Source organism: Chlamydotis macqueenii, chromosome 1 (genome assembly GCF_036417535.1).
Source record: "Chlamydotis macqueenii isolate bChlMac1 chromosome 1, bChlMac1.mat, whole genome shotgun sequence".
NCBI lineage: Eukaryota > Metazoa > Chordata > Aves > Otidiformes > Otididae > Chlamydotis > Chlamydotis macqueenii.
In genome coordinates, this window is record NC_141556.1 from 53351133 (window position 1) to 53363727 (window position 12595).

A 12595-nucleotide genomic window follows, 5' to 3' on the forward strand; every position below is an offset into this window, starting at 1 on the left:
TGATTCTCTGTCTTCTTAATCAGCAGCGGACATGTCCTGGGGAGCTAGTGCCTCGTGTAAATATGCATGGGCCTGGAGACAGTGCAAGTATCACACAGGTCCTCCCATTGGAGAAGAGGAAACAAAATGTCATTTGGAGTGCTGCTTCTTAGGAATTACAACCACTCAGGGCCATAAAAGGGATGAATAGTAGGATTAATTCACTTAACTATTGATCTCAGACACACACATTTTCATTTAACATTATTAGAACAGCCGGAGTCTCATGGCTCATAGCTGGTGGGCAGCACAGCAGATACAACATTTGCAAGTATTTTTCCCCTCTTGCTAATGAGGTAAACCTTAGCAGCAGATTCCTTATGGTGAACCCCTGGGGAAGGGTCTCCTCCTACATTAAAATAGCCTAATGTCTGGGCTGGTGACTCTGATCCTGTTCTCTACAGATACAGTCTCAGCAACTAATTGGTGGCCCAGATAACATGCGGACATACCCACAGAAATCCTATATAGAAAGATATCAGAGAGGGAAGGAAGAAAAAAGAATGGGCTTAATGGAATTATGTCTGGACATACATGCACAGACATGCACACAGTATCTCAGCTAACCAGGGAAAAGTTCAAATACAGCCTTAGCTGCATACACACGAAGATCTACAACAGTGGGAGAAGACAGCATATGGTGCAGGGAGGCATTAAGACATTTTTCAGTAGTTTCATCATATAGAGCATGAGGTCTATTCAGGGTCCTGAATAACTTCTTTGCCAAATTAATCTGCAAAAGACTTTCTCATAACTAGCTCTTACAAAACGGTCCTGCCAATGAGCAGGTGGATGTAAGGGCCAAAAATAAGTGTCAAAGGTGATGAAAACCGTGCTGGGATCTGTGGAGTCATCAAGTGACACCAAAGAGATGCTGGCACCTTAGATGATCCCAAACTGGGCCAGCTCATGTAGTTCCAGATGGCTGAAAGCTTCCCATGGGCAAATCACTGTGATATCTGCAAAAGAGAGAGAATGAGAAATAGATTGTCATCACTGCACTTCTTGTATTTCTTTTGTATTGACAGAAAGGTTGATTTACTCAGGAGACATTAGAGATGGGAAGACCAAGAAGAATGAGACTTCACTTGAAGGTTAAATGAGCAGATGAGCTCTTCAAATCTGGTACTACCTACCAGACCGAACAAGATTGGTGTATATTCTCCTGGGCCATCTTTCCATGTGAGCAAAAGCAAACCAACATTTCCTATAGCCTCTTCAGTGACTGAGACTGTGACTGCTGTGAAAATTCATTCTAGTTATGTGGTTTCTCCTGTTCTTATAAACTGCCTGTAGCCAAATTGTGATCTCCTTGAAGACATGTGCAATCTTAAATCAGATGCTGCATAATTTGGTCTACAACATTCAGGATCTGTAAATCATCAATAGGTGCAGTTGTTATTGACACCGAAGAAGTCCTGATTGGCTACAGCTCATTCAGTGCTTGTTTCTCGATTCCAGATGGGTGCCTAAAATTCTTAAAATTAGGATTCTGGTGACAACACAAATACTTAACCGGCTGGGATTTAGTTCTTGTGATTTTTGGTATTACTAGCTTAGCATTTGGCATTTCTTTGGAAAACAAAGACAAATAAGCACATTTGCAGCCAAATGAAAGTATTCAGAAATTGAAGCATGCCGAAATAGCCTTTCTGTCTTGTAGTGTATGAAAGCATAAGCATGACTGTGGTAGCTCATGGAGGGAATACTAGCCTTCTCTCGGCAACCCCGAGAGCTGCAGAGAGGCCAGGGAGACAGAGAGGCCACCCCAGACAATCCTCTCCCATGCTGAAGCATGACTGCACTTGTGTTAAAGCGGGGCATGACAACAACATCCTGCACTGCTTACCTGTGCCCAGTCCCTCCATGCCCGGGATGTCATCTCCAAACCTAAGAGAGAAAAGAACAAGTGAGGGATGAGTTTGGGCCAACAGCACCCAGGAAAGGGGAAATGCCCTGCACCTCCAGCCAGGGAAGGAGAAGTGTGAGCAGCCAGCAGATGAGGAGCAGCTCCAGGAAGGAGAGCTGGTGGCACCAGGGAGCAGGGGGAAGCCTCCTGGCTCCTTGCCCGAGAGGAGATGGTACCGCAGGAGCGCAGCTTAGCAGTGGGAAGCCACCCAACTAGCACGGTTTTCTTTTCAAAATTCCCTTACCCTTTTACTCCTTTTTTAGGAGGCTTGCTCTTGAACTGCCTTGTCTGTCGCTGCTTGAACTTGGGAGGCCCCTTGCGTGGTGTAGTGGGACCAGTTGGAGCATCTCCAGTGCTGAGGTTGGTAGCTGGGTTCTCACTCATCGCTGTGCTGCTGTGTGTGGCAGGTGCACACCTCTCTCAGATCCCTCTGTCTGCAAGATAATGGCAAGGACTGATGCAACACTCTGCTTATAATTTCTAGGTATCAGTAGTCAGGTGACAGAATTACAGAAAATATAGTTGTGACAGGATTAAAGATAAAGATATTAAACATAAAGAATTATAGTAATGCATACAAAGTAAGCAGGATAACACAGGCTTTTGTCTGGTATGCTTGAATTAAGATGCCAAAAATAGGACACTGGAGCTAAAGACTACTAGGAGCCACAAAGACAGACTCAGGGCTTAGAGAAATGTCCTGTCCTTGGGAATCATCATGATGTACTTCACCTATTCTTACACTTGTGTGTAAGCAGTACCTTTTGGACACTGGTGGAGATGGGATGCTGAGCTAGATGGGCCCTTAGTCTGGGTGTAGCTGCAATTAGGGCCTCATGTTTGTCAATATCAGCCTTAAAGGAAATAGTACAGGATCTTTAACAGATTGTAAAGAAGGCTAAGGCAAAGCATTAGAGACTGTCTTTCAGACAGACGTTAATTTTTCAGGATTTAGGAGAGCAAAGCCCTTAACTTTCCCTGGGGTATGTCCATTTTGGGATTTTTGAGCATTATATTACATGCACTGACTTCTGCACCAGACTGCACATGAGCCAAGCTCCACTTCACAGGGGCTATGTAGTTATCAGGGAGCAATTCTTGTGTGGGAGACATCTCTCCTGCTTTGGAGAAGAACGGCTTTGCAGAATGGCTGCACTCAGAGCCCTTTGCTTCCTCCACAGAGAAGACAGCAATGAATCTCACCAGTGCCTGTGGGGGAGCTTCCAGCTCTTCATCAAATTTTGTGCTAATTAATAGGCTAGAATGGTCTGACCAAGTGCACTTATGGAACCTAAATAATTGCCAACTTTTTCTCCCCTCCTTGAAGTCACATTCATCCCCATGACCATTACATAACTCCTATCTCCAGGTGTTCCTCCTGGTGCAGCCAGGCTGATGGAATCACTGATGGAATTAACTTCAGGATTTAGTACTAAAGGCTAATCCCATTATGTCACCATAGTGCTCTGGCCTAATCCCCAACATCACCTACAGTGACACTCTGGACTTTCAATCTCAGAACTATAAATGACATCAAAGATTTTTTTCTTCTTAGTCTAAAGACAATTCATGTCTTTGACAGTCCTGAAACAGCCAGAGTGCCAGAAAGCAAAGCCTGAGATGCAAGGAGAAATACCGTCCAAGCAATCCTCCCGTGTCACTTCCATATCAGTGTAAGGAGAAAAACTATGTTTCTGTATCTGTGGCAGCCTGGGAATACTTCACCCCTGACATCTTTCCATCTGTGCTGGAAGTAGGATGGATCCTAATGATAGCACCTAGAGCCATGCTAGTTCTTCTGTTGCTTGCGGTCGGGCTCCTGTCTCAGCTGTAATAAACTGAGCAGGAGACTGGATGGGTTCCAGCAACCCCAAATGGAGCAGCAGATGGTTGTGTCTGCAGCTGAAGTATGCACAGATGCTATTCCCCCGCCTGTACCACAACGCTTCCTAAGCACACACTGTGCCCACAAACACAGGGATCAGCTCAAACCTTAGAAGTTACTTATTTGTCTGCCTTCGCTGCAGCATCTGGACAATCACCCAGTATTTACCTGGACAATCAATTTATCCTCACAGCATGGTGGCAAGACAGGCAAACACTGCCACCTTAATCTTTTACAGAATGGGAGTGGACGTGCAGTGATCAGTATGATCTGGACTGCACAGCTGTGAGGAGTGGCAAAATCTTTTGACTCACAGTTTTTTAGGGCCAAACTGAGAGGTGAAGGCAATTTGGCTCCAAACCAAAAAGAGAATTCAGTGCCTCACTGTTACTCAGGACCGGTGAGGAATTCAGATGGCACTGTCCCACAACAAAATGTTTTGCATGGCAAAACTGCTTCATGGCATGTCTGCTAATGCCCCAAAGTATAGTATTATACCTCTGCCTCAGGTGCAGTTGTCATCAGCAGGGTGTCTATCTCAGTGCTAGATACACCTCCTGAACTACAAGAGACACACATTCACTTATAAGCACCACGTTAATCTGACATGCCAAGCTACTTGGCATCCCTTTCAAGGGCTGCTCCCAAAAGTACAACAAAAGAAACAAACCAGATAACAGATTTCCAACGTTTTGGACTGACATCCAAAACTTGTAAGATACATTTGAGGTCCATCTCCAAGTGAGTTCCTGCCCTGCTTCACCAGCCCCTGCTGTCTATCAGCATGGTACCTTAGCCACAAAAATGTCTTTGAGAGTCAACTCCTCTTAGTTCCTTGAGTCCATGCCATGCCCTTGGCCTTCACTCAATAGAGAAATACCTAATAGGAATATTCAGTCCTTGCAGTTTCCTTTTTCCCCAATCTGAAGAAGTTGTATCCACCTACCAGCTAGTCAATAACTCAGGATTTGGCAGGAAAAAAGAATCTGCCCAAATTGCACTCCATCCTCTCACTTGCATGAATTCAAGAAAGAGCACTCAATGAAACTAAAAGGAACAATTCTAACTTCTTCCTTACCAGCCTCTCTCTACCTATTCTCTCCATGCATCACCAGAAGAAATGGCAGAGGATGAAAAGCAACCTTAATGCCATATAACAACCTCCATTTTGCAGCAGTGATCAAGCTACCCTACCACTATTGAGCCAGTGGGACTCACTTGCCATCACACGCAGGCAAAGACTTCTCCATTCATGCTGCAGAGGGCCTTGCCCCAAAGCACAGGAGCTGCCTGAGTTCCCACACCTCAAGAACCAGCTGCTCCCAGACACAGCTAGACATGGGTGGGCAGGCACGTCAGGATAACAGATGCGAAAGAAACACCCCCAGCAACTTCCCAGGGGAATTTCCCAGCCTTTCGCCTCCCCGTACCTGGGTATTGGATAGTCCTCGATCCCACACCAAACAGATGGCTTGACAAACGTTTGACGAGACTGAGTCTCCTTCTCTAGATCTTCGCAAGTGCTATGCTGCCTCCTCGCAGTGCTTTCTGGGCTGCCAGAGCTCTTCAGCTGCTGCCGGCACTGAGATGCCGCTCCTGGGAGAGAGCTGATGGCTGGGGATGCAAAGGCTGTTCAGGAGCAAGATGTTCTTCCACGCACTTCCTCTGCCTCCTCCTCTGACAAGGCATTACCTAATCACCCCTGACAGCATTTCTGCTCAGTCCAGGGTTTAATCCAATGGGTAAGAGCTTTGCTTGCGTCCGAATGCTAATTATACCTAATACATGGTAATGGGCTTATCTCAATTGCGTCAGATATCCCACCTCTGGGTTGCTGGCCAGGTTAATCATCCTTCTTTTAGTTTTCTTTGAACTTAAAGAGGCTTGAATACTACTGATAAATGCTGAATCTTTAATCTGCCTTCTCCTTAATCTCTGATTCTCTATGGAAAATTGCCCTGACAGATAATGCAGATGCCTCACTTGACCTTCTTCAGACAAATTCAGTGTAAGATCTTATCTTCCCCTGTCTGAATCTTTCAAAAATAGACATCTCCATGTGCACTTGCCTTCATGGTGCTTCAGACACAGACACAGAACCCCCATGGGCTGTGGCTGTGGCCCTCCATGCCACAATATACTGGGGGAAGATGGCATCCAGGAGGAAATATCCTCATTTTTACATTCCTTTTGATGGAGTTCTTGCATGCTCAGCTCTTGACCTCACTAGCATCATCCTTGCAGCCAGGATTCCCTTTCATCAGGGAATAGTGTATCCAGTGTAAGATGTCTGTGAGGAGTTAGGAGTCTCACAGCTCCTGTCTTGAGCTGGCTAATCATACCAATGGAAAAAGTTCATGAAGTTCAGCCCTTTGTGATCCTGTATTTTACACAAGATCTCAGACCCTTTGTTCTAGCCACAGTTTTAAGACCAAGAACAAATGAAAGAGGATGCACTCTAAAAGACAGAAACTCATTTCAAGTACAGCTGTATTCCCACAACTGCTTCCCAGATGGACATCGTTGAAAGACTATCCCAGTTGAAAGAAGGGATTCAGTAACACCAGAGGTACAGCATCGCACGGTATAAACTCCCCACTGATGGCCTCTGTACGTATGGATAGGCACTGGGGCAGGAAACACCAACTGACTGTCCTGACCGCTCCTCAGGAGCCACCCCGGCACTGCTCACATGCAGGCTCAGCCAGCTGAGGACACAAGCGAAGGGGATGCCAGGGAGTCCCAGTCGAGGGGTGTCTGGCTTAAGAAACCGAGTGGCCCTGCAAAGGGCAGAGCTGCTCACATAGCCGGGGAGCTTTGAGACAAACCACTGCTGCAGCACTTGATCTGATGTTAGAGGAAACAGAAAACGACCATTCAAGAACCACAACTCCCTCTCTTAGCTACTGGATCTGTTCACGCGCTCCGAGTACAAACATTCAAATTTTTCCCCAGTGAGGTTTTATCAGAACTTTTCTCTCCTCTGAGTTTTGCAGACAGTTCCCCTGTCATCCCCCTGCCACCCTCCTTATTGCTTTGAGCTCCTGGGAATTACTTACAGTGCTAAGGGCTCCTCTTGCAAATCATTCAACTCTCGTCCTCCAGCCTGCGTAGAAAGGGTCTCGAGGTGCCCTTTCTCCTCCAGATATACCCTGCCAGCAGGTGACTTCAAGGCGTCAATCATGGGCGGGCCCCTGCGCAGGGGTGAGGGAGGAGGGCGGGACGTGTGGGGAGCGCCGTGACCTGGGTGCTCTGAGGGCAGAGCTCCAGAGAGGTCAGGAGGAGCAGCAGAGCCTCCACACGCTCCTGAGGGGAGACGTGCCCCTTTCTGCAAGAAGAGGTTGTGGCTTCTCTGGAGCTCCTGTGGGGAGATCTGTGGAAAAGCAAAGAGAAAGAAAGAAATTACCTGTCGTTTGAGTGATGTTGCTGCTTGTGAACACACACACATGCCTGCACATGCAGGGAAGGAAGGAATTGGTCCTAATCAACCCAGGTCCCTCCCCTGCGCTGATGAATACATGGAGAGGCTTCCAGCAACCTTCAGCAAGTATCTGACAGGGCAGTACATGCGGTCAGCCCATTGCTGAGAGGGCTAAGTCCACTCAAAGGAGCCGTAAGTAATGCTGCTAAGATGCTGCACAGGGCCTTGGTGAATTTTTAGCTGCGTCCAGCAAACAGGACAGCAAGGGAAGAAGGGGAAATCTTTGTGTTGCATGTGAGTGGCCAGCCAGTGGGGTGGCCTGTCACCTTTGAGACCCAAGGCTGAGGGTCACAGCTAGGTCACATCTGGGTACCGGTAGCATCGCTACTGCGAGGGGCTGAGAAAAGAACAAGCTTTCCTTTCTGATAAAGGAAAGACCTGATACCTCAGCCCAATCTCCAACGCAACAGAACTCCATGGATGGTAATGCACACTGTTTTACCAGGCGCTTTCTATCTCCAATGCATTTTAATAGCCCATTGTGACTGCCTGGGAGATTGGTGTCAGAGATGTGGAAAAAGTGAGAGGAGTCTGGGAACAAAAAGAGAAGGTCCAGGGCCCTGGTAGAAGGTGCTGGAAGATCATCCTCATCCTCAGCTGCAGTAGCATCTCGGTCATGGACTGTAGCAGTCTGGCTTGAGGCATAACCACAGGGTTAACTGTCCTCTGGGGTCCGTTGGCTCTGGTGGAGCACCACTCACTTATCCTTGGTGAGCATCCAGCTCATAACAGAAGATCAGGCCTGGCAGGGCCAAAAATGCTCCCAGAGGAAGGAGCTGCACTAGGAGCACCAGAGCAGCACAGGGGCAGAAGGAAACCAAGGTGTGGGTTTGTTTAGTGATGGATGGCTTCATCTTTGGGTGAGGCCGGAGGAAGGGACTTTGGAGCAGTCATGCCAACCAAGGGTGTGACTGTGTGTGACTGAGAAAGGACAGGCTCTCTCTGACATGACAGATCCTGGCAGCGGGGACCAGTCCAGTACTGCTCTAGTGCTGAGCAAGAGCTCCACAGTCAAGGCCTCTGGTGTTTCAGATGGCTGAAGTTAGATGAGATAAATCCCTCAGCGAGGCTCTTAGCTTACATTTAAAAAGTCAATAAGGTTCTAGCCCTTCGGTGGGCACAGAGAATCTGGGAAGTAAATTCTAGATGCTGCCAAGGGGCTTTCAATCTGGCAGAGAAACAGCAAACACACTTAGTGTTCCCTTAGCTGTGTGAGGACGATCACGCAGCTTTCAGAGGCTTGTGCGATACCAATCACGCAGCTTTCAGAGGCTTGTGCGATAATTTCTGGGCACAGGAAAGAGGATGGGGGCAGCATCGTATTGACATTGTCTTTTCCCTGTGACGGTACACAAATGCGCAGAGATTGATTGCGCTCAGCAGCTCCTGACAGCAGAAGTGATTACTGTGGGCAGAGACCTGCTTGTGTGGATATAAAGAGGTGCAGTCTGCTGGCAGCAGACTCGGCTCCCATCCCCGCTGCTCATTCCCATGCCTCCATCTGCTGCAGACAGGTTTCTGGGGGCTCCTCCTCCTCTTCTGCTTTCTCCTATGTAGGTAGAGTCGCTGGGGAAATCAGCTGTACAGCCACCTACTCCTCTTTTCTGAACCTTAAAAATTTACTTTTTTTTTCAGCCTGTTTGTTTTCAAAACACCTCTTCTGTTTTCCTGTTTTTCCAATGAAATCTTCTCTTTAACAACAGTGCACATGTGGGAGAAAAAATTCCATGGTGTCACATGAAGCTATTTTTTGGTCACTGACAAAATGTGGCAGAAACTCCCTAAATGGCCCTGTTTATTGTTTTCTTTCTTATCTCCCATGATTATCAGGCCATTTCCTCCTCTCTCTCCATCTATCCTCTCTCTCTTCCTTCCCCTTACAAAGCAGGGGGCATTTGCTTAGCTGGGTTGTGGGTGTGCAGCTCCTTTGTGGAGCAACAGGTGCCAACTTTGTGTCGGTGCCTGGCTGCTGCCCTGGATGGATGATGAGTTCTGCCCAGTGAACGAGTATCTGATCCCTGTCCCTCCCTGCTTCAGGTCAGACTCTTCCTCTGGTGGTGCCAGGAAAGCCAGAGCCAGCCTTTTGGGCTGCATCAGTTTCCACCCGATCCAGACCACAGCTTCACCAGAAGCCATGGGGACCAAGCGGTAGCAGAAGCGCAGTCCTGGTGGCCCCAAAGGAGCACCCATGAGTTTCATTACCTCTGGTCAGATTATTCCCTATTCCAAGGAATCACTTAAAAACATCTCCAAGGTTTCTGACCCTATTTATGAGCTGGTGTAGCCATGGTAACTGCAGTTATACCAGAAATAGCAGCTCACTTGAATGACAAAGAAAGCACAAGTTTACAAGACAGTGACTTTTCCAAGGGGCTGGCTGAGCTCATGGGACTGTGGGACGAAATCCCAGCACAGGCGCAGACTCTGGGATGCAGCAGATGAGGGCTGTGGCTGATATGGGCCACAGTAACTCTTTTGAAACATATCTTTGCAAGGTTGTGCCAGGTGCTTGGGACAGTTTGTGCCTTATTGATAAAGCTTAATCACTTGCCACACAGACATACCTGACTGGAAATGAGCAGGGAATTTGCCAGGCATCTGCAGTTAAACCTCCATTTCCCTCCTGCAGACAGGCAGCCTAGCAAGTGCCTCTGAATTCCTGGTGAGAGGAGGAGAGTGGTAGGACCTGGATTTGTAATGAGATTTTCTGTTTGTCTCATAGAAGATCAGTGAGGTTGTCATGTCAACAGTATTTTGGTGAGAAACTCGGTGTACCAAGGTGCCTGCAAAAGAAGATTCATTTGCTGTAGCCCTCCTTCCCCAATGCCCTTCATGTTTCCAAGCAGTCTGTCGTTTGTGCTAGTGAAAAAAGGGAAATGAATATGGAGGATTGGGCTTTGCCTGGGGCAGATATTTAGTGGTGAATACACGCAAATCCGTCCATCAAAGATGCAGAGAAGGCGGCATCCTCATGGAGTTTTATTGCTTTTCTTCAAGAAATCATTCACCACTACTGTGGTGTCAGGGTTAGGCATCTATAACAACCTGCAACAAACTGAGTGTGCTGACTTTGGGAATCTGTGCCTGCTGCTGGATACAACAGTTATGTTGTATCAGAGCTCAGCTTACAAAAGAGCCTGGTCTTGATTCTCATTTCCACTCATGCCCTGGAGGCTGCTCTGCCAATGGGGCAGAAATTAAAGAGGCTGAGGTCTGTTTTTTCACTGCCAGAGGTCTGGAGAGAGATGTCCAGGTCAGCGTGGTGAAAAGGGTCTTTTGAGGAAACATAAATCAAGCCATAAGGTTTAGCTGAACTATTAGCAATGGCCCTGCCTATGTTAGAAACTAGGCGGCACTGAGGATGTGACTAAGTCTGCAAGCCAAATGGCCATTGCCAAGGCTTCTTCGGGGAAAAATGAAGTCCCTGCTTTTCTCATTCGGTCAATGGTGCTCAATTTGTGCATGTCAGAACATCATTACAGGCCCCAGGCTTTCAGGTACCAATGCTTTAGGACATGCTGGGGCTTTTTATAGCGGATAATATAAAACTTGTGTAGCCTGTCATACACTTCATTAGTTACCAGAGAGTTACATTTGCTTCTGAGCAGTGAGTCTGGCTTTTCTTGGAACCATCTAAACAAATCTTATCATCTAATACTCCCGAGACTGCTACATTGGTACGATTTTATTTACTTACACAAACTTTTCCCTGATTCGCATAAATAAAAGGAAAACCAGAGAGAGCCCTCTCTTTTTTAGATAGCACTTTTCACCCACAGATCTCAAAGTACAGAGCTAAATTTTCATCATCCCTATTTGTAAATATGGAAACTGATGTACAGAAAGTCCATAGAGCTGCAGATGAGACCCAGCCACCAGAAACCTGCTGTGGGGACTGATGTGCTTGGCCATACAGCACAAAAAACTCAGTACTTTGTAACTGCTTTGTGATTCATTGTTAAAGAGCACCCCCCTGCTCACTGCAGAGTTGTCCCATGAGAAAGCAGTAACATTAATGAGTGTCCTTTTCCTGCTAAGCTAACTTTGCTTAATGTCTGCATCCAGGCTGCTAGTAGTGTTGCAATGGGATTGAGCTTGTTCGATCATTTTAAAAAGCTTCCTCTCTTTCCCATTTTCATACTGCCCACAGTTAAAATATCTGTTTTTTCTTTTATAATATTATTTTTCTCCTGAATGCCATTTACAGAACATGCCTAACATTAATACAGTGAACCACGACCTAACATTTTTTTTTCACGTTTTTGGATCAAATTCAAGCAGTTAATCTTGTTATCTATATAACTGCCAGAAAGCAGACCAGGTGATTGCTCTTTAAAATGTACCTGAATATCACAGTTTTCACAATATTGTCTCAAGGGTCTTCCTTAGATTTGTCTTTTTCCATAATTGATTCCTTCTCTATGAATTACATGCCAGATACCTGTGAGCAGTTGTTAAGTGATACACTAGTACTCACTAAAATGATCACAAACAGAGCAGTAATACTTTTTTTTTAAAAAGAAAAAAAAAAGAGAGACTGCAAGACAGTGTTTTTATTTAAATGGAAATCAGATAATTCCAGAGCTTTATTCAGTTTAAAACAGTGAAGCAAATGATTCAGTGTCACTGGGCTAAGAAGAAGAAACTGCACACAAGTCAGATCCAGATGTCTTCTTTCCTAACATCTCCTTTTCTCATCTTTTTTTTTCTGAACGATCAATTCTTTCTCCTTGGCAACCAGCAGCTCAATAAAGAAAGGCTCTTCTAAAACATTTTGGAAAAATGTTTCTTTCTTCTTCTTAAGGGGACACATGTCTTCCTATGGCTTTCACACCATGCTACAGACAAACTCATCTTTCCTCCTCCTACCAGATAAAACCACCACTGTGCAATATCTCATTCATTTCAGCTCTTTGCCACCATTATCATGATTTTTTTTTTTTCATGTAACAGCTGAGGCTTTCAAACAGAAATGATTGCTACTGGGGAGCATCTTGCACTCTCCTTGGGAACATTCAACTAATGGGCAGAGGAGGCAGCTCTTCCTGCTCCATTATCTTGTCTCTTGGGTGGCTGTTCACCTCCCAGACACATGGATGCTAAATACTCTTGCTGCCATGCAACAGCAGATACCTGGGGGAAATAACTGTGGCAGGGGAAAAGCCAGGGGATGAAAATGTGATTTTTTTTTTAATTTTATTTTCTCTTTTTATTGATCAGGTGTATTTCCAGGTACTAAGTCTTCTGTTCTTTCCTCAAATTCATGCAAATGTGTGGGTTT

At 46.1% G+C, this 12595-nt stretch overlaps 1 protein-coding gene across 1 annotated transcript; it reads right to left on the minus strand.

Annotated features, from left to right (window-relative positions):
* Positions 1 to 921: 921 nt before the first annotated feature.
* PDE6H (phosphodiesterase 6H) lies at positions 922 to 6911 on the minus strand. Its single transcript, XM_010116080.2, has 4 exons — positions 6893 to 6911; positions 2193 to 2382; positions 1889 to 1929; positions 922 to 998 (listed from the first exon to the last, which is right to left on the minus strand). Exons 2-4 carry the CDS (start codon positions 2330 to 2332, stop codon positions 922 to 924), a joined length of 258 nt encoding a protein of 85 aa, XP_010114382.1. The 5' UTR covers positions 2333 to 2382; positions 6893 to 6911.
* Between the last annotated feature and the right edge of the window lie 5684 nt (positions 6912 to 12595).

What these genes read in the sequence shown, in the direction of transcription:
- PDE6H (XM_010116080.2), bottom strand. Translation starts at nt 2,332, where the DNA reads ATGAGTGAGAACCCAGCTACCAACCTCAGCACTGGAGATGCTCCAACT. An exon ending in CCTAAAAAAGGAGTAAAAGG is followed by an intron (nt 1,930 to 2,192) that starts GTAAGGGAATTT and finishes TTTCTCTCTTAG; the next exon opens with GTTTGGAGATGACATCCCGG. An exon ending in CATGGAGGGACTGGGCACAG is followed by an intron (nt 999 to 1,888) that starts GTAAGCAGTGCA and finishes TCTCTTTTGCAG; the next exon opens with ATATCACAGTGATTTGCCCA.